Source organism: Budorcas taxicolor, chromosome 1 (assembly GCF_023091745.1).
Source record: "Budorcas taxicolor isolate Tak-1 chromosome 1, Takin1.1, whole genome shotgun sequence".
NCBI classification, from domain to species: Eukaryota; Metazoa; Chordata; class Mammalia; order Artiodactyla; family Bovidae; genus Budorcas; species Budorcas taxicolor.
The window spans coordinates 11229020-11251260 of record NC_068910.1 but is presented as its reverse complement, the minus strand read 5'-3'; the positions used below and the strand labels follow the sequence as shown (position 1 = coordinate 11251260).

General features: G+C 40.0%; 1 protein-coding gene and 1 non-coding gene across 3 annotated transcripts in view; both read left to right on the top strand.

Annotated features, from left to right (window-relative positions):
* DCAF1 (DDB1 and CUL4 associated factor 1) overlaps positions 1 to 22241 on the top strand; it is an 82042-nt gene that overhangs the window by 10159 nt on the left and 49642 nt on the right. Inside the window, exons 3-5 of one of the 2 annotated variants that reach the window (XM_052643716.1) lie at positions 3107 to 3183; positions 5250 to 5323; positions 7612 to 7725. In XM_052643716.1, the coding sequence (XP_052499676.1) occupies positions 3107 to 3183; positions 5250 to 5323; positions 7612 to 7725 (265 nt within the window). The remainder of the gene's footprint in view (positions 1 to 3106; positions 3184 to 5249; positions 5324 to 7611; positions 7726 to 22241) is intronic. The other variant, XM_052643724.1, reaches the window with a different exon arrangement.
* On the top strand, positions 809 to 881 carry TRNAG-UCC (transfer RNA glycine (anticodon UCC)). The gene has a single exon. It is a non-coding gene; the product is annotated as a tRNA-Gly (tRNA).

Below are 22241 nucleotides of genomic sequence, written 5' to 3'. Positions count from 1 at the left end.
TGGAAAAGGATATTTAAAAATGGAATACATTTATAAATATGTAGAACTGAATCACTTTGCTGTACAGTGGTAATTAACATTGTAAATCAACTATATTTTGATTAAAAAATCTTTCTCAAGTGGTAAAATAATTACCACTTGTACTGTAATTATCATTTTACATGTGTCTCCTTACTAAAGTGTAAGTTTTCTGAGGGCAAGTACTTCTCATTTTTATTGGTGTCTCCTTGTGTCTCTTCAGACAGTGAAGACTTGCCCTTTGCCTTATACATAGTGAACTGTGTGGTACATAATTTTATTGAATGACTGCGTTGAGGAGAGAGAGTGAAAAATAGACTAGGGAGGGATACCTGTGATTTTTGTTAACAGGAAGCCTTTGAAACAACAGGCTCTTTTATATCTAACTTTGATATAACAGAGAAAAAAAATTTTTGTTTGCACAATGATCTATCCTCTAGGGATAAAGAAAACTATGGTCTTATGAAAAGTTAAACAGGGATAAATGCTTTGTTCATAACTGCTCTTGATAGATGCGAAACGTGAATGTTTTTATTTTAGGGAAAGGATTTTTGCTGACTGGTGTAAAGTGGATTTTCATTTGTAGAGTCATTGGAGGTTAAGAATTACTAATCACAAGCTACTTGAAATGTAGCCATATGAATGAAAGAATCTTAAATATTGTGCATTTGACATGTGGATTATTGATTGATGTAATTTTGAAAGGAGGAGAGAGTGATAAATGGTACTGTTCATGGTATACTCACTAAATTTCTCAAAAAATGTTTTTTAATGTTGTATTTTTGGGAATTCCCTGGTGGTCCAGTAGTTAGGACTCGGCACTTCCACTGCCAAGGGCCCAGGTTCAATCCCTGATTGGGGAACTAAGATCCTGCATGCTGTGCGGTGAGGCCAAAAACAAGTAACTTTATTTTCAGGATTATTTCATATTACTTATCATATTTGACCCTGAACTTTGTCATTATACTGTGGTATTCAGAGGTGCAAAGCCTAAACTAGAGGAACCCTATGTTCAAGGAGATAACTATCTGGGAGGCAACTAAATGGATCTAAAAAAAGTGGGTAGTGGTACAGAATAGTATGTAATGAAGTGCTAGATCGGGCAGATGGTTTGTGAATATTCCGGGGGTTAGAAAACTGGAAAGGATTTGAATAAGCCTGTTTCATCTGTTCACTCAAGTGTTCGAGGACCTTTTGTTTATCAGGACAGCTTCTTCATTTGTTAGTAAAAGTATCACTGACAGCCACATTGTTAAAAGATAGCCATCCTCTGAGCTACTTGAAAAAGACTGTAGCCAGGCAGTAGAAAGCTAAGGTTAGGGTACTGGGTTTTAACTCCAAATCCAGTGGGCTTTCCAATATAGTATGTGGTAAAGGTTCCTTGGAACAGGGGCTTGAAAGTTGTTAGAACATATATTGATGAAAAGCAAAGAAGACAAGGTTTTCTAGGAAAAGTGAAAATATGCCTGAAAAAGGTATCTGTCTAGGGGAGAATGAACGGCATGTTTCTGTGGCAGGGAGGAAATGGGCTCCACCAGAGTGCAGGGTGAGTATATGTTAGGAATGGAAGCTAAAATTACATGGAGCAAGATCGTAAAAGATATCTTCAAGGCTAGACTGAGAATTTAAAGATGCAATAGGATGAGTTAAAAGTATGTTTTAGATGGGTTAAAATGCCTGCCATCCTCCAAACTGTGGGTCTGTTAGTTCGCTGGTTATTTCCTACAGTATTTTCTGTAAGAGGTTATAGAAAAACCTGAATGAACATTTTGGCCAGTGCAGTAATTTATAGTTGACCCATGGTTGCTTGAATCGGTGAATGTGGAGGGCCAACTGTACTATGCCATTTTTATGTAAAGGACTTGACAGAGGATTGTAGTGTCCCTGGGAGGTCCTGGAACCAATTCCTTACAGATACTAAGCAATGACTGTGTGTTGTATAATGCTCTGATGGATTCTTTACTTGTAAAATCATCACCTAGATCAAGTTATAGAACTTGAGAACTACCTCCAGAAGCCTCCCTCCTGCTGTATCGCATCAGTATCTGCCTTAGATTAACTGGTTTTCTGTTTTTTTAAATAATAATTTTATTTGTTTATTTTTGGCTGTGCTGGGTCTTCATTGCAGCGTGTTAGCTTCTCTTGGGTGGCACTAGCTCTAGGGCTCATGGGCTCAGTAATTGCAGCTCCCAGGCTCAATAATTGTGGTGCATGGACTTATAATTGCTCTGAGTCTTCTGGAACCTTGTGGGTTCTTCCTGGATCAGGGATGAACCCATGTCTCCTGCATTTGCAGGTGAATCCTTTACCACTAAGCCATTGAGGGAGCCCCATTTGTTCTTTTTTTTCCCCCTAATTTGTTTATTTTTAATTGGAGGATAATTGCTTTACAATATTGTGTTGGTTTCTGCCATATATCCACATGAATCAGCCATAAGTATACATATGTCCCCTCTCTCATGAACCCCCCCTTTTGTTTTTGATTCCCAGTTTGCATAGGAACAACACCTAAGTAGCTCTGATGTCAAGCTCTGTTCTAAGCAGAGTACATACATATTAACTTAAACCTCAGGGAAACTCTAAGATAGGCACTGTTATCCTCATATTACAGGTTAGGCACAGAGAGGGTAAGTAATTTGAACAAAGTCAAGAACAGTAGAAGAGGTCTGAAGTCTGCTGTTTTGAGAGTAGAGAGTCCAAAACAGTATGGTCTGGACATTTCTGGTCAAGACTTAAAGAAATGATGGAAGTCAGGAGATATTTTGTCAGGTAGAGCTAGTAAGAGTTATTGCAGTGGGGAAGGGGAGAAGAAGGAAGGACTTAAGGATGTCTCCCGGGTTGTTGGCTTCTGAGGGGATAGTAGTGCTGTTTTTTGAGACAGGAGAGTTGGAGAGAAGAATGAATCTGGGAGTGGAAATTGTTTTATGAGATGGTTGGTTAGATCTTTATATTTGTCAGGACAACACCCTCTTTCTAATTTTTTGCTTTTATTTTGTACCTTGACTGTTAACATTGACTATTGTAGGTGGTGGTATATCTTTCTTTTCTATGCTTGTTTAGCATTGACCTTGTCTTCCCTTTGTATTAGGATGTCTGAATTGATTGAAAAAGAAACTGAAGAATATCGTAAGGGGGATCCAGACCCATTTGATGATCGGCATCCTGGTGAGATCTGTGTTTTCTTAATTCTGGCTCTAATTTTCTTACAATAGAAAACTGCTTACTATAAGGACTATTTTTCAGTTGAAATACAATTTCTTAAAATATTGCTCAAGGTGGGGGCAGCAAGGAAAAATACATTACTGGAAAAATGGAAATATTTTTAATATTTATCAAGTACTTAAAGGATATTATATAGATATACCTTATTAGTTGAAATGATTACAAAGATTTTAAAAGAAAAAAAAATGTTCTCTCTTTTTGACTTTTGAACCAAAAGATGCTATACTTTGTGTGCCTTCATCTTTCTAACAACAATAATTATCCTTTTACTAGTGGGGAAATGTGGTTGAGAATGCATTTAATGCCTTTTAGTTATGAAATTGATACTTGGAACCTTGAATAATAAATGGACTTCTTGGTGTCTACTTTAATGTTCCGTAGCTAAAATATGCTACCTCAGGTTAACGTGGTTTTCTTTTGGGTCAGTGAGCCATGAAGACCCAGCCTGCCTTGGCATGGAATTTGCTACAGTACAGAACTATGTGGGACTTGAGACTGCCATTTTATGTTCGAAGGTAGATTACCAGGGGGCACAACTTAAGTCATATGGGTCCATGTGGCATATAAATTTTCTCTTCATAAAACCAGAGGCAGTTCTTTTTGGAGAGAAGAGACTGAGATCTTGTAACTGGAGAGACAGTGAGAATGAGTTGAACTTAATAAAAATAAGAACTTTGTCTATCCACCTGAATGTACCAGTGTTATACTTCTGTTTCTTAGACTTTTATTCCCAAATGTAAGTAAGCTAGGCATTTCAGATTGAGTGTCTAGTTATTATGTGATGTTACCTGGTGCTCTTGTCCTAGATATCCCCACTTGTGACTTTGAGAACTATTTGCTTTTTGAACTCACATCTTCAGTAAGGCAGTAAGAGCAAGAAAAAGTGGGAAAGTGAAAATAAATTAACTCATGAGTTGTGAAAAGAATTAAAACAGATTATCATGCTTAGTGACATTGCCTTGGAAAGGATGAAATGGTAACAAGGAAGAAGGGAGAGAAGAATGCCTTTTTTCAGTAGAGATTTAAAGATAATTTATTTCCTCTCTGTCTCTTATATTAAAACATATTTGTTACTAGGCATAATTTCTTTAAAAAAGAATAAGGGTCTTAGTTTCATCATTTATAAACAGAGAAAGTTAGGTCATCTGAGGTCCACATTTGTTTTCCTGATGCCATTCTCTAACTTCTGTTTTGTGAATTACTTTGCGGTATTAATTACAGCTTGGTAAAAACTTTATCAGCAACGTATATATCTTCATCTGAAACTGTATCCTTTGACTAAACTTGCCGCTCTAAAAGGAAAATTAAGTAAAATAGATGATACCTGTTTTAAAAGCAAACCAATAATTTTCCCAACGATTAGCGAATTCTTTCATTCTTAGGCTGTGTATTGAGTAAATCCTAGATTCCTGGCCTCCTTTCTTTTTCTAGGAGCTCAGAAGTTGATGACCAAGATGACCAAGTTCACTTTATCTTTAGCAATTGCTTGGTGGGACTCCCCTCTCCCTCAAACCTGGCCTGTTGTTACAGGTTTGAGGACGTGCTGCTGCTGCTGTTGGCATTATAGCTGAGAGACTGGGCTTGGAACCTGTTTTCACTCCAGGCCACCCATCAAGAGAAGCTATGCTTCCTTCCTTTTTCTCTTTGGGAGGTCAGGCATTTCCATTCTCTTGGGATCCTTTATGATTCTTCTATAGACCTTGTATACTCTGAGTGATGCTGCTCTGGGTCTTGTGCTCATTTGTTTAATTTGGCCTTGATGTGTAGACAGTATACTGGGAGATGGGAAGGTTAGAAAGCAGTGTTTGAAGTTTTTTATTGTCATTTTTAGTTTTAAAGAATGCTTCTTACGAGATCTAGTTCATCAAGAGAATCTTTTCTTCGTTTCTGTTAATTTTTGCTGGCCTTTTAATGGTACTTAAAACCACCCTGGTTCCTTTCCAGAGGTCTGAGCTGCTTAACTGGGACGACTTACTCATTCCTTTGCTCCTCCCCTCTTCTCTCGGCAGGTCGAGCTGATCCAGAGTGTATGCTGGGCCATTTGCTGAGAATACTCTTCAAGAATGATGATTTCATGAATGCAGTAGGTTTGCTTCTTAATTTTCTCCAGAGATTATCATCAACAGATGCTTTACCTTTATTTTCCTGTACTTTCTCCTGAGGTCTTGACAAAGTTGGGAATAGACTGGATAGATTTTTTAATCTGGTATTGGTTCAGTGAAATAAGACTAATTATGGACTTGTTTATTACCAAAGTCCTGGCTGGGGCCAGGGTATTTTCTCTTTGGTGTTCAGTTGCATATTGATGAGGGTTCTCAAGGCATCTCTGCTCATACTGGAGTGAGATGATTTTGAATTTGGAAATATAGAAGTTCTCTTAGATTCCTGAATAGGAAAATTAAGAGTGATGTGTGCAGCATGCTTCTGCACTGACACTGTGGGTGTGCACACTGTGTGGGTGTGCACACTATATGTGTGCATGCTATGCACTGGACATGTGGAGGAGGAAAGGAAAGGAAGTTAAATAACCTGAGTTATTTTACCCAGGTCTGTTGAGTAAATGAGGGGGGAAAAGTATGTATTACACCTCCTAAACATAGTAGTAACTCATAGTAATAATGACGTTTATTTTTGGAGGCAAATAGCGTGATACTTGAGAGCATGGGCTTTGGGGTCCATGTTTGGGGTTTCAGTGCAGCTCTACTCTTCTTTGACATTTTGATCTTTGGGCAGCTTAAGCCTCTCCAAGCTTTATTTCCCTAATTATAAAATGGGGATGATAGTGATTAACCTTAATATATTTTTGTAATCCTTGAGTGAAATTAAGTCTGAAAAGTGCTTGGTATAGAACCTGCCACATGAGGGCTCAGTAGTTACTATCTATATTAATTCTCAGTTTTACTTCTCTTTCACTGGCATCTCTCCTCTGCTTCAGATCACTTCCAGCTTGCCTTCTGATCCCCACATGGATATTTCCCAAAGGCACCTTGAGTTCTGCATGTCCAGTTGCTTGCCCCGTAGTCTGTTTCTCTTATTCTCTAGCTCAGTGATGGTGTCCTTTCCTAACCAGCTAGAAGTTCCTTTATTCCTCTAGCGTGTGTGCATGCTCAGTCATGTCTGACTCATCTTTGTGACCCCATGGACTGTACCCCACTGGGCTCTTCTGTCCATGGGATTTTTCCCAGCAAGAATACTGGAGCAGGTTGCCGTTTCCTCCTCCAGGGTATCTTCCTGACCCAGAAATTGAACCTGCATCTCTTGAGTCTCCTGCATTGGCATCTCCTGATTCTTTACCACTGGCGCCACCTGGAAAGCCTCCTTTATTCCTCTAAGCTCTCTTATTCAGTGAGGTTACAGCTCTTACGGGTCCCTACCCCTAGTCTTCCCAAATCCCTCGACTTCTTTCTCCCCTTGTTCCCAGACCTTAGGCTAACCACCACCATACCTCTGTTGGTACTGCAATAGCCTCTTAATTGGTTTCTCTTCTTATCTTGTCTTCCTCCAACCCATTCTTTATCAAATGCAAAAAGTGATCATGGCACTCACTGTCTTGCTTAAAATGCATTAGTGGTTTCCCATTGCTCTCATGATGAACTTTAAATATCTTATTTTGGTTTATAAACCTGTTTGTCATGGCCTTTGTTCTTTCAATTTTTAGTTCTTGCCCTTTGCCTCCTTTCCTTTTCACCCCTTGTTAGCTGTTCCTCCTTGTTCTTCATGGTCTTGCTTGGCACCCCTTCCTCTCTGCAGCCTTTCTGATTCCTTTGCAAGGTTTATGATCTCCTCCAGGCTTCTGTAGCATCCTGTACTTAACGATACTTTTTTTTCCCAGCTGTCATCTATTTTGGATTATGAACCTTTTGGTGATGGGACTGTGTCTTATCCACTATTGTATATCCAGTAACAGAACACAGTGCCACTTAGAGAGCCAGGGTTTTTTTATCTCATGAGTGCCAAAAAGCATTATTATTATATTTATATAAAATATGAAACTCAAAGTTTTTTCATTAATCATTGTCAAGAATCAGGGAGAGGTGAGGGGAGGCTTGTCTTGCTCTGTTTTATCTTTCTGAAAAAGTATAAGGATGGGAGGTGATTTTTTTGTGATAACTTGAGTTTTAATTTCTGTGGTTGCTGAGTTGTTGTTTGAAGGGAATTTGACTTTAAAATGGCAGAAGAACTTGTATGGTATCATGGCATAGCAGGATCATAATTATTTCCAATAATTATAGGTTTAGTTAGTATGTTAGGTATAGCCTTACAATCTTTAATATTCTTTAGGCAAGCTATGGGAATATGGTATGGATTTATTAGACTTCATTAATTTGATTGGGTTGAATTTCAGATGAAAAGTATCGCTCTTCTTTACAGCTGGTGAATGCATATGTGATGACAAGCCGAGAGCCCCCTTTAAACACTGCAGCTTGCAGACTCCTGCTGGACATCATGCCCGGGCTGGAAACTGCTGTTGTCTTTCAAGAAAAGGTACTTCCTAAAAAGAAAAGTCATTGTTTTATTAAATTTTCAAAAAAATGTTTGTTTATTGGTCGCGTCAGGTCTTAGTTGTGGTACCTGGTGCGTGGGGCCCCTGCTGTGTTGTGAGATCTTCTGTTGCAGCACACGAACTCTCTGGTTGTGGCTGGTGGGCTCCGAGTTGTGGCTCTCAGGCTTAGTTGCTCTGCAGCATGTGGAATCTTAGTTTCTTGTTTGTGTGTGTGTCTTAGTTGCTCAGTTGTGTCAGACTCTTTGCCACCCTGTGAACTGTAGCCTGCCAGGCTCCTCTGTCGATGGCATTCTCCAGGCAAGAATACTGGAATGGGGATCCATTCCCTTCCCCAGAGGATCTTTTCAACCCAGGGATTGAACCTGGGTTTCCTGCATTGCAGGCACATTCTTTCCTGCTTAATCCACCACAAAGCCCCTTAGTTTCCTGACCAGGGATCAAACCTGCATCCCCTGCATTGCTTGGTGGGTTCTTAATTACTGGACAACCAAGGGGAAGTCCCATCATTTTATTATTTAATTGAGTGGTGCTCTGTTTGATTTTTCTTTATTAAAATAACTGTTACAGTTTTTCTTACTTTATTCTAGTAGTAATCTATATTATAAAAACTTAAGAAAACAAGAAAAAATTAAAGTAACTATTTAGTGAGTACTTAAATAGTACTTGCTGCTTGTGTGTACAGTATTTTTAAAATCCTAAGCTCATATGTTTTTAGAATGGATTTTTGATCCTATCCAAACTCTTATTTTTTTTTAGTTAAAAAATTTTTTAAAAATTGTTTCTTCACAATGTTGTGTTAGTTTCTGTTGTACAGCAAGATAAATCATTAATGTGTATGCATATAGCCACCTTTTTTAGATTTTCTTTCCGTTTAGGTCACCACAGAGCATTGAGGAGAGTTCCCTGTGCGATACAGTAGGTTCTCATTAGTTATCTATTTTATATATAGTAATATGACATATATGTGTCAATCCCAGTCTCCTATTTCATCCCACCTTCCCCTCTCCTCCTTGGTAACCATAAGTTTGTTTTCCTCATGTGTAATTTGTGACTCTGTTTCTGCTTTGCAGACAGATTCATCTGTACCATTTTTCTAGATCTCGCATATAAGCTATGTTATCCTTATCCTCCTCATACTGACTGACTTCACTCTGTATGCCAGTCTCTGGGTCCTTCATGTTGCTGCAAATGGCATAATTTAGTCCTTTTTATCACTGAGCTCTGTTTTGTTGTACACACGTACCACGTCTTCCTTAGTCCTCTGTTGATGAATGCTGAGGTTGCTTCCATGTCCCGGCTATTGCAAATAGTGCCACGTCGCAGTGTGGGCGTCCTTTTGAATTACGGTTTCTCGGTTATATATCCAGGAGTGGGACTGCTGGCTCATATGGTAGCTCTGTTTCTAGGTTTTTCAGGAACCTCCATATTCCATAGTGGCTGTACCAGTTTACATTCCTACCAACAATGTAGGAGATTTCCCTTTTCTCCACACCCTCTCCAGCATTTATACTTTATAGATTCTTTAATGATGGCTGTTCAGACCAGTGTGAGGTGATAACCTCATTGTAGTTTTTAAAAAATATTTATTTTTATTTACTTATTTATTTGGCTGTGCTGGGTCTTAGTTGGGGCATGAGGGATCTGCAGTCTTAAGTTGCGGCATGTGGGCTCTATGGTTCTGAGTTGTTGTTCGAAGGGAATTTGACTTTAAAGTGGCAGAAGAACTTGTGTAGTATCATCATGGCGTAGCAGGATCATAGTTACTTCTAGCAATTATCGGTTTAGTTAGTAATGTTAGGTATAGTCTTACAGTCTTCTCTTGCCTCCAGTCTTTCCCAGCATCAGGGTCTTTTCCAGTGAGTCAGCTCTTCCCATCAGGTGGTCAAAGTATTAGAGCTTCAGCTTCAGTATCAGTGCTTCCAATGAATACTCAGGATTAGTTTCCTTTAGGATTGACTGGTTTGATCTCCTTGCCATCCAAAGGACTCTCAAGACTCTTCTCCAACAGCATAGTTCAAAAGCATCAATTCCTCAGTGCTAAGCCTTCTTTATGGTCCAACTCTCACATCTGTACATAAATACTTGAAAAGCCATAGGTTTGACCGTATGGACCTTTGTCAGCAAAGTAATGTTTATGCTTTTAAATAAGCTGTCTAGGTTTGTCATAACTTTTCTTCCAAGGAGCAAGCGTCTTTTAATTTCATGGCTGCAGTCACTGTCAACAGACATTAGGAGCCCAGGAAAATAAAATCTGTCACTGTTTACACTTTTTCCCCATCTATTTGCCATGAAGTAATGGGACTGATGGGACCGGATGCCATGATCTTAGTTTTTTGAAAGTTGAGATTTAAGCCAGCTTTTTCATTCTCCTCTTTGAACCTCATCAAGAGGCTGTTTAGTTCCTCTTTGCTTTTTGCCATTAGGGTGGTGTCATCTGTGTACCTGAGGTTATTGCAGCTTGTGCTTTATCTAGCCCGACATTTTGCATGATGTACTCTGATGTACTCTGCACGTAAGTTAAATAAACAGGGAGACAATATACAGCCTTGATGTACTCCTTTCTCAATTTGGAACCAGTCTTTGTTCCATGTCTGGTTCTAACTGTTGCTTCTTGATTTCTCAGGAGGCAGGTAAGGTGGACTGACTGGTATTCGCATCTCTAAGAATTTTCCATGGTTTGTTGTGGAGAAGGAACTGGCAACCCACTCCGGTGTTCTTGCCTTGAGAATCCCTGGGACAGGGGAGCCTGGTGGGCTGCTGTCTATGGGGTTGCACAGAGCTGGACACGACTGAAGCGACTTAACAGCAGCAGCAGAAGCATGGTTTGTTGTGATCCACACAGTCAAAGGTTTTAGCAGTGTCAATGAGACAGAAGTACATGTTTTTCTGGAATTCCCTTGCTTTCTCTATGATCCAATGTATGTTGGCAATTTGATGCCTTTTCTAAGTCTGGCTTGTACATCTGGAAGTTCTTCATTCATGTACTGCTGAAGCCTCACTTGGAGAATTTGGAGCATTACTTTGCTAGCATGCGATTGTGTGGTAGTTTGAACATTTCTTGGCATTCCCCTTTTTTGGGATTGGAATGAAAACTGACCTTTTCCAGTCCTGTGGCCACTGCTGAATTTTCCAAATCTGCTGGCATATTGAGTGGAGCACTTTCACAGCATCATCCTTTAGGATTTGAAAGAGCTCAGCTGGAATTCATCACCTCCACCAGTTTTTGTTAGTAGTAATGCTTCCTATGGCCGACTTGACTTCATTCTCCAGGATGTCCGGCTCTAGGTAGGTGATTACACTATCTTGGTTATCAGGGTCATTAATATCTTTTTGTATAGCTCTGTGTATTCTTGCCACCTTTTCCTAATATCTTCTGCTTCTGTTGTATCTATACCATTTCTGTCCATTTTTGCATGAAATTTTCCCTTGGTATCTCTAATTTTCTCGAAGAGATCTCAAGTCTTTCCCAGTCTCTTATTTTCCTTTATTTCTTTGCATTGTTCACTTAAGAAGGTTTTCTTATCTTTCCTTGCTATTTTTTGGAACTCTGCATTCAGTTAAGTATATTTTTCCTTTTCTCCTTTGTCTTTTGCTTCTCTTCTTTTCTCAGCTATTTCTAAGTCCTCCTCAGACAACCATTTTGTCTTGCTGTATTTCTTTTTCTTGGGGATGGTTTTAGTCGCCACTTCCTATACAGTGTTAGGAACCTCTGTCCATAGTTCTTCAGACACTCTGTGTCAGATTAATCCCTGGAATCTATTTGTAACTTCTACTGTATAATCCTAAGGGATTTGATTTAGGTCATACTTGAATGGCCTAGTGATTTTCCCTACTTTCTTCTATTTGAGCCTGAATTTTGCATTAAGGAGCTCATGGTCTGAGCCACAGTCAGCTCCACGTCTTGTTTTTGCTGACTGTATAGAGCTTCTCCATTCTCAGCTGCAAAGAATATAATCAGTCTGATTTCTGTATTGACCATCTGGCGATGTCCATATGTAGAGTCATCTCTGGTGTTGTTGGAAGAGGGTGTTTGCTATGAACAGTGTGTTCTCTCGGCAAAACTCTGTTAGCCTTTGCCCTGCTTCATTTTGTGCTCCAAGGTCAAACTTGCCTTTTACTCCAGGTATCTCTTGACTTCCTACTTTTGCAGTCCAGTCCCCTATGATGAAAAGGACTTCCCTGGTGGCTCAGATGGTAAAGCGTCTGCCTACAACGTGGGAGACCTGGGTTCAATCCCTGGGTTGGGAAGATCTCCTGGAGAAGGAAATGGCAACCCACTCCAGTACTCATGCCTGGAAAATCCCATGAATGGAGGAGCCTGTTAGGCTACAGTCCATGGGGTCACAAAGAATTGGACACAACTGAGCAACTTCACTTCATGATGGAAAGAACATTTTTTTTGGCTGTTAGTTCTAGAAGGTCTTGTAGATCATCATAGAACCGTTCAACTTCAGCTTCATTGGCATTAGTGGTTGGGGCATAGACTTGGATTACTGTGATATTGAATGGTTTGCCTTGGAAATGAGATCTTTCTGTCATTCTTGAGATTGCACCCAAGTACTGCATTTTGGACTTTTTTGTTGACTATGAGGGCTACTCCATTTCTTCTAAAGGATTCTTGCTCACAGTAGGTATAACGGTCATCTGAATTAAATCCACCCATTCCCATCCATTTTAGTTCACTGATTCCTAAAATGTCTATGTTCACTCTTGCCATCCCGCTTGACCACTTCCAATTTACCTTGATTCATGGGCCTGACGTTCCAGGTTCCTATGCAGTATTGCTCTTCATAGCATTGAACTTTTCTCTCACCACCAGACACATCCACAACTGGGCATCGTTTCCTCTTTGGTTCAGCTTCCTCATTCCTTCTGGAGCTATTTCTCCGTTCTTCTCCAGTAGCATATTGGACACCTACTGACCTGCTGGAGGGTTCATCTTTCAGTGTCATATCTTTTTGGCTTTTCATGCTGTTCATGGGGTTCTCAAAGGCAATGATGCTGAAGTGGTTTGCCATTTTTTTCTCCAGTGGACCACGTTTTGTTAGAACTCCCCACTTTAACCCGTTCGTCTTGGGCGGCTCATAGTTTCACTGACAAGGCTGTGATCCATGTGATCATTTTGGTTAGTTTTCTGTGGTTCTGGTCTTCATTCTGTCTGTGCTCTGATGGATGAAGATAAGAGGCTTGTGCAAACTTCTCATAGGAGGGACCGGCCGTGGGGAACACAGAGTCTTCCTCCGGTGGGCAGGGCCATGCTCAGTAAATCTTTAGTCCAATTTCCTGCTTATGGGTGAGGCTGTGTTCTCTCCCTGTAGTTTGGCCTGAGGCAGCCCAGTCCTAGAGTTTGGCGGTGGTAATTTTACATTCAGTTCAGTTGCTCAGTTGTGTCTGACTCTTTGTGACCCCATGGACTGCAGCACACCAGGCCTCCCTGTCCATCACCAACTCCTGGAGTTTACTCAAACTCATGTCCATCGAGTTGGTGATGCCTTCCAACCATCTCATCCTCTGTCATCCCCTTCTCTTCCTGCCTTAAGTGTTTCCCTGCATCAGGGTCTTTTCCAGTGAGTCAGTTCTTTGCATCAGGTGGCCAAAGTATTGGAGTTTCAGCTTCAGCGTCAGTCCTTCCAATGAATATAGAGGACTGATTTCCTTTATGATTGTCTGGTTGGATCTCCTTGCAGTCCAAGGGACTCTCAAGAGTCTTCTCCAACACTACAGTTCAAACCATCAATTCTTCGGCACTCAGCTTTCTTTATAGTCTGACTCTCACATCTATACATGACTACTGGAAAAACCATAGCTTTGACTAGATGGACCTTTGTGGGCAAAGTAATGTCTCTGCTTTTTAATATGCTGTCTAGGTTGGTCATAACTTTTCTTCGAAGGAGCAAGTCTCTCTTAATTTCATGGCTTCAGTCACCATCTACAGTGATTTTGGAGCACTGCCCCCCCCCCCAACCCCAAAATAAAGTCAGCCACTGTTTCCACTGTTTCCCCATCTATTTGCCATGAAGTGTTGGGACCAGATGCCATGATCTTAATTTTACATTGGAACCCATGTATTATATGTGTGAAAGAGTTTTCTTGAACATTGTTTAGCTGTTTGGGCAATGTGTCCTTATAGTTTTGTTTTATTTCTTTATTTAAAAGCTGGTTGTAATTTACTAAGTTGATGCTTTTTGAACTGCTATTAAAAAAGTTTGCTTGCTTGTACTTTAGAGATATTGGAAGAACTTTAGGACTTCCCAGGTGGCGCTAGTGGTAAAGAATCTGCTTGCCAATGCAGGAGACACAAGAGTTTGTTTTATTTTTTCCTGTTTATGCTTGCTGCTTTTTATTTTTAGTAGAAGTATAGTTGATTTATAGTGTTATGTTAATTTCTGCTATACAACAAGGTGACTCAGTTATACACATATATACATTCTTTATATATATATATATATATATATATATATATATATATCCTTTTCCATTATGGTATATCCCAGGAGATTGGATCTAGTTCCCTTGCTGTGCACTAGGACATTGTTATTTATTCATTCTAAATGTAATATGCATGCATCCGTGCGTGCGTGAGTGCTAAGTTGCTTCAGTTGAGTCCAACTCTATGCAACCCTATGGCCTGTATAGTTTATATCTACTAACCCCAAACTCCCAGTCCTTCCCGCTCCCTCTACCCGCCCTCCTTGGCAACCACAGGTCTGTTCTCTATGTCTTTGAGCCTGTTCTGTTCAGTTCAGTTCAGCTCAGTCGTGTCTGACTCTTTGTGACCCCATGAATCGCAGCACGCCAGGCCTCCCTGTCCATCACCAACTCCCGGAGTTCACTCAGACTCATGTCCGTCGAGTCGGTGATGCCATCCAGCCATATCATCCTCTGTCGTCCTCTTCTCCTCATGCCCCCAATCCCTCCCATCATCAGTCTTTTCCAATGAGTCAACTCTTTGCATGAAGTGGCCAAAGTACTGGAGGTTCAACTTTAGCATCATTGCTTCCAAAGAAATCCCAGGGCTGATCTCCTTCAGAATGGACTGGTTGGATCTCCTTGCAGTCCAAGGGACTCTCAAGAGTCTTCTCCAACACCACAGTTCAAAAGCATCAATTCTTCGGCGCTCAGTTTTCTTCACAGTCCAACTCTCACATCCATACATGACCACTGGAAAAACCATAGCCTTGACTAGACAGACCTTTGTTGGCAAAGTAATGTCTCTGCTTTTGAATATGCTGTCTAGGTTGGTCATAACTTTTCTTCCAAGGAGTAAGCGTCTTCAAATTTCATGGCTGCAATCACCATCTGCAGTGATTTTGGAGCCCCCCAAAATAAAGTCTGACACTGTTTCCACTGTTTCCCCATCTATTTGCCATGAAGTGATGGGACCAGATGCCATGATCTTCATTTTCTGAATGTTGAGCTTTAAGCCAACTTTTTCCCTCTCCTCTTTCACTTTCATCAAGAGGTTTTTTAGTTCCTCTTCACTTTCTGCCATTTGAGCCTGTAAATAGTTCATTTGTGCCATATTTTAGATTCCACGTATAAGTGATATTGTATATTTGTTTTGTCTGTCGAACTTACTTCACTTAGTGTGATAATCTCCAGGCCCGTCCGTGTTGCTGCGAACAACACTATCACATTCTTTTCAATGGTCGAGTAGTAGTCTGCTGTGTATACGCACCACATCATCTTTATCCATTCATCTGTCACTGGACGTTTTGGTTGTTTCCTGGTCTTGGCTGTTGTGTGACTAGTACTGCTATGAGCACAGGGGTGCTTGTATCTTTTTGAATTATACTTTTGTCTAGGTATATGCCCAGGACTGGGATTGCTAGATTGTGGTAACTCTGTTTTTATTTTTTGAGGAACCTCTGTGCTGTTTTCCATAGTAGCTGCATGAACTTACAGTCTCCCCAACAGTTTAGGAGGCTTCCATTTTCTCTACACCCTCTCCAGAATTTGTTATTTTATAGACTTTTTAATGATGACTGTTCTTTTTTTCCCCCTAATGATGGCCATTCTGACCAGTGTGAGGTGATACTTCATTGTTTGTTTGTTTGTTTTTAATCATTTTATCTCTATTTATTTATTTGTGGCCATGCTGGGTCTTTTGCTGTTTGGGCTTTTCTCTAGTAGCGCAAAGCAGGGGCTGCTCTCTAGTTGTGCTCAAGGGCTTCTCATTGTGGTGGCTTCTCATGTTGAGGAGCATGGCCTCTAGGGCTCTTCGGCTTCAGCAGTTGAAGCTTCCAAGCTCTGTAGTTACTGCTCCTGGGCTCCAGAGCACAGGCTCCATAGTTGTGGCGAATGGGCTTAATTGTTCAACATGCGGGATCTTCCCAGATCAGGGATCCAACCTGTGTCTCCTGCACGGCCTGGTGGATTCTTTACCCCTCAGCCACTGGGGAAGCCCTCACTGTAGTTTTGTTTTGCGTTTCTCTAATAGAAAGCATCTTCTTATGTGCTTACTGCCCCTTTATGTCGTCTTTGGGTTTCCCAGGTAGCTCAGTGGTAAAGAATCTGCCTCCTATGCAGGAGACCTGAGTTTGATCCCTAGGTTGGAAAGATCCCTTGAAGAAGGAAATGGCAACCCACTCCAATATTCTTGCCTGGAAAATCCCATGAACAGGGGAGTCTGGCAGGTTATAATCCATGGGTCACAAAGAGTTGGACACGACTTAGCAACTAAACAGCAACAGAAGCATGTATTTTCTCCCCTTCTGTAGGTTGTTTTTTCATTTTTTTATGATTTCCTTTGGTGTGGAAAAGCTTTTAAGTTTTGTTAGTTTCCATTTGTTTATTTTGTTTTTATTTCTATTGCCTTGGTAGACTGACCTAAGAAAATATTGGTATGATTTGTATTAGAGGCTGTTTGGTCCATGCTTCCTTCTAGAAATTGTATGGCATTATGTGTTATGTTTGTCTTTAAGCCATTTTGAGTTTATTTTTTTGCATGATGTGAGGGTGTATCCCAATTTCATTGATTTACATACAGCTCCAACTTTCCCAATACCAGTTGCTGAAGAGACTGTCTTTTTCCCATTTTATATTCTTGATTCCTTGGTCGAAGATTCATTGATGTTAGGTGTGTGGGTTTATTTTTGGGCTGTCTGTTCTGTTCTGTTGATCTGGATGTCTATTTTTGTATCAATATCACATTGTTTTGATTACGTAGCTTTGTAGTATTGTGTGAAGTTTGGGAGAGTTATGTCTCCTGGTTTGTTTTTTTCCCTCAGGATTCCTTTGGCAATTCTGGTTCTTTTATGGTTCTATGTGAACTTTTGGATTATTTATTCCAAATAGTTTAGTTCTGCAAAAAATGTAATTTGCTAAGAATTGCGTTCAGTCTGTAAATTGTTTTGGGTAGCATTGTTGTTTTAACAATGCATATTTTCTCAATTCAGGAGCATGGGATATCTTCTGATTTCTTTGAATTCTCTTTAATTTCCTTTACTGAAATATTACAGTTCTTAGTGTATAAGTCTTCTGACTTTTTCGGTCAGGTTTATTCCTAGGTATTTTATTTTTTCGGTGTGATTTTGAAAAGTATCGTTTTTTTTTAACATTCCCGATCTGATATTTCATTGGTAATGAGAAGAAATTTACACAACTGATTTCTAAAAGTTAATCTTATATCCTGCTGCTTTACTGAATTCATTTATAAGATCGAGTAGTTTTTGTGTGAAGGTCCTTAGGGTTTTCTATATATTGTACCATGTCATGTGCGTATAGTGACAGCTTTACCTCTTCCCTTCCAGTTTGCATACCTTTTCTTTCTTTCTTTTGTCTGATTGCTGAGGCTTGGACTTCCCATACTATGTTGAGTAGAAGTGGTAAGAGCTGGCATCCTTGCCTTATTCCAGATTTTAGTGGGAATGCTTTCAGGTTTTCACCGTTGAGCTTTATATTGACTGACTGACTGTCAGAAATAGCTTTTATTATGTTGAGATATATTCTCCTCTGTACTCACTTTGGTAAGAGGGTTTTTTTTTTTTAAATTTATTTAAATATTTAATCATTTTATTTTTGGCTTTGTTGGGTATTCATTGCTGCACCTGCTTTTCTCTAGTTTCAGTGAGTGGAGGCTACTCACCGTGGCTCATGGCCTTCTGATTGCAGTGGCTTTTCTTACGGGGGAGCCTGGGTTAGAGGGTGTTCAGGCTGCACTAGTTGCAGGATTTGGACTGAGCAGTTGCAGCTCCTGGCCTCTGGAGGACAGGCTCAGTAGTTGTGGTGCATAGGCCTGGCTGCTCTGCTGCCCGTGGGATCTTCCCAGATCAGGGGTTGGACCTGTATCTCCTTTATTGGCAGGTATATTCTTTACCGCTGAGCCACCAGGGGAGCCCCAGTAAGAGTTTTTGTCGTGAATGATATTAAATTTTCTCAGATGTTTTCTCTGTGTCTATTGAAATGATTGTGTGGTTTTCAAGATTTCTTTTGTTTTTATGGTGTATTACATTGTTTTGCATATGGTGAACCATCTTTGTTAACTTGGGATAAATCCTACTTGGTTGTGGAATGTCATCTTTTTCAGTTGTTGTTGGATTCAGTTTGCTAATATTTTGTGGAGAAGTTTTGTGTCTATATTCATCAAGGATATTGACCTGGAATCTTTTTTTTTTCTCCTCAAAAATTTTTTTGGCTGTATTGGGTGTTTGTTGTTGTGTGAATGTTTTTCTAGTTATGACAGGCGGGGTCTACTCTCCAGTGGCATGTGGAATCTTCATCAGGGATCAAACCCGTGTCATCTGCACTGGCAGGTGGATTCTTTACCCCCGAGCCACCAAGGAAGCCCTGTAATTTTCTTTTTTGATGGTGTCTTTGTCTGGGTTTTGCTATCAGGGAGACGGTACCTTCATAGAATGTCCTTGGGAGTCTCCTCTTCAATCTTTTGAAGGAATTTGAGAAGGATCAATATAAATTCTTCTTTGTATGTTTGGTAGAACTTGCCTGTGAAGTCATGTGGTCCTGGACTTTTGTTTGTAGGGAGTTTTTTTGTTGTTGTTTTTTAAATTACAGATTTTATTTCACTTTTAGTGAGCAGTCTGTTCAAATTGTCTCTTCTTAGTCCGTTTTGGAGGACTGTATGTTTCTAGAAAGTTGTCTGTTTCTTCTAGGTTGTCAAATTTGTTGGCATATAATTGTTTGTAAATTTCTCTTAAGGTTTTTTGTACTTCTATGGTATGGATTGAGGTTTCTCTTTTTTCATTTCTTATTTTGTTTATTTGGGTTCTCTCTTCTCTTCTTGGTGAACCTGACCAGAGGTTTGTTAGTTTTATTTATTATTTCAAAGCATGAACTCTTGGTTCCTTTTTTTTTTTTTCGGTTGCGCCACGAGGATTGTGGGATCTTAGTTCCCCAACCAGGGATCAAACCCAGGCTCTTGGCAGTGAAAGTGCAGAGTCTTAAGCACTGGACCACTGGGCTTCTTCCTGCTGTGGCTTCTCTTGTTGAGGTGCACGGGCTCCTTAGAATTCCCTTCCTGTTTTTTCAACCTCTATTGTATTTATTTCCTCCCTTATCTTTGTTATTTCCTTCCTCCTGCTGACTTTGGGTTTTGTTTGTTCTTTTTTTTCTAATTTTTCTAGGTGATAAGTTAGCTTGAGATTTTTCTTTTGTTTTTGAAAAATGCTTGCATCACTCTGAACTTCCCTCTGAGAATTGCTTTTGCTGCCTCCCATAGCTTTTGTATGGTTGTGTTTATCAAGATATTAAAAAAAAAATTATTTTTGGCTGTGCTGGATGTTTGTTGATATGTGGGCCTTTCTTTCATTTTGGGGAGCGGGGGCTACTCATCACTTACTGGGCAAGGGCTTCTCGTTGCAGTGGCTTCTCTTGCGGAGCGTAGGCTCTTGGTGCGTGGGCTTCAGCAGCTGTGGTATACGTGGGCTCAGTGGTTGCACCTCTTGGGCTCTAGAGCACGGGCTCGATAGTTGGGGCACACGGTGCTCGTTGCTCCCTGGTGTGTGAGATCTTCCCAGATCAGGGATCAAACCAATGTCTCCTGCATTGGCAGGCGGATTCTTTACCATTGAGTCGCCAGGAAAGCCCCTCATTGTAATTTTGATCTGCATTTCTTCAGTAATTCAAACTGTTATTCTTAATGATGAGTAGTCTTCCCCAGTGATGAAGGACATTCCATCCTGAGGAAGCCTGTCCTGTTCTTGATGGTATTTTATATTCACTCAATTCACATTTGAAGGGTGTACTGTGCTGGTTATGTTACGAGCTGAGAATAATTAGTCAGCAAGATAAGAGCTTGTATTTATATATGTATTTGGATGGACAAACACAAACTGATACTTTCAAATAAGAATGCTATGAAAACCAGAAAATGGTAATTTGATAGTGACTGTATACTTGAGTTATAAAACATTAGTTGCTCAATTTTAGAAGTAATGTGAATATTTTGTCTCTTGCCTTTAAGAATTTGCAGTGAACTGGGTATGCCACATAGCTTTCTCTAGATACTAAAAATTTAATCTTCTGAAGCAATCTGGAAGTCTCAATATAGTTAAATGTGTAAAGCAAGTGAAATATCTGGAAATAGATTTTTCTTAACAGTTACGAATTTTATTACATAATTGTACCATATAATGCATTTTAGAGAATAACATTGTTATTAATGCTATAGTTTGTAGTGTTATGTAGACTGGATTAAAAAATTTCTCATTAGTTAACCATTGTGGGAGACCAAAAGAAATCTATCTTCTGTGAAAAATGTTTTAATGTTGAGTTCTTTTGAAAAGCATGATGAAAATGAGACATTTACAACAGTGTATCTGTATATACAAGATTTATAGATGATTCCCAATGTGTTTACTAGTCTTTGTAAAAGTTTCCTGGTTGTCACTGTAGGCAAATTATCTCTCGGTTCAGTAGCTCAGTCGTGTCTGACAGTTTGAGACCCCATGGACTGCAGCACACCAGGCCTCCCTGTCCGTCACCAGCTCCCGGAGTTTACTCAGACTCATGTCCATTGAGTCAGTGATGCCATCCAATCATCTCATCCTCTGTCGTCCCCTTCTCCCACCTTCAATCTTTGCCAGCATCAGGGTCTTTTCCAGTGAGTCAGTTCTTTGCATCAGGTGGCCAAAGTATTGGAGTTTCAGCTTCAGCATCAGTCTTTCCAATGAATATTCAGGACTGATTTCTTTTAGGATTGACTGGTTGGATGTCCTTGCAGTCCAAAAGACTCTCAAGAGTCTTCTCCAACACTGCAGTTCAAAAGCATAGATTCTTTGGCTTCAGCTTTTTTTATGGTCCAACTCTCACATCCATACATGACTACTGGAAAAACCATAGCTTTGACTATAGGGACATTTGTCAGCAAAGTGATGTTTCTGCTTTTTAATATGTTATCTGGGTTTGTCATAGCTTTTCTTGTAAGGAGCAGGCATCTTTGAGTTTCATGGCTGCAGTCACTGTCTGCGGTGGTTTTGGAGCCCAAGAAAATAAAGTCTGTCACTGTTTGCATTTTTCTTCCATCTATTTGTTATGAAATGATGAGATTGGATGCCATGATGTTAGTTTTTTGAATGTTGAGTTTTAAGCTAGCTTTTTCACTCTCCTCTTTCACCTTCATCAAAAAGCTCTTGAGTTCGTCTTTACTTTCTGCCATTAGGGTGGTGTCATCTGCATATCTGAGGTTATTGATATTTCTCCCAGCAATCTTGATTCCACTTTGTGCTTCATCCAGCTCAGCGTTTCTCATGATGTACTCTGCATATAAGTTAAATAAGCAGGGTGACAATATACAGCCTTGACATACTCCTTTTCCTATTTGGAACCAGTCTGTTGTTCCATGTCCAGTTCTAACTGTTGCTTCCTGACCTGCATACAGATTTCTCAAGAGGCAGGTCAGGTGGTCTGGTATTCCCATCTCTTTCAGAATTTTCCACAGTTTATTGTGATCCACACAGTCAAAGGCTTTGGCATAGTCAATAAAGCAGAAGCAGATGCTTTTCTGGAACTCTCTTGCTCTTTTGATGATCCAGTGGATGTTGGCAATTTGATCTCTAGTTCCTCTGCCTTTTCTAAAACCAGCTTGAACATCTGGAAGTTCACGGTTCACGTACTGCTGAAGCCTGGCTTGGAGAATTGGTCAGAGGGATAAAATTGGAGAGAATGAAATTTCAGAAATTGTAACTTTTAGGTCAACATTTCTAAGATTTCATACTCTGAAACATTAAGATTACCCTAAAATTTTAACAGGTGTTTTATGATAAAAATATCCTTCATGTTAGGGGTCAGTTAGGTAGATGGCTACTATTTATTGAGTGCCAGGCCTGTGCTGAGCATTTTATTTGCATCTCTCACTTAACTCTCACAGTATCACATGAGGTAGGAAGAAAAGCATGATCCATGGTATTTCAGAAGGAGAGGGAAAAGAAATGGTTTTAATACAGAAGGGGTGAGACCCAGATCTGTCAGGCTGACTCACCAGGGTAACCTATAAACTCTCCTATTGCACACAATGCAAATTCCAGGTAAACTGTAAAAA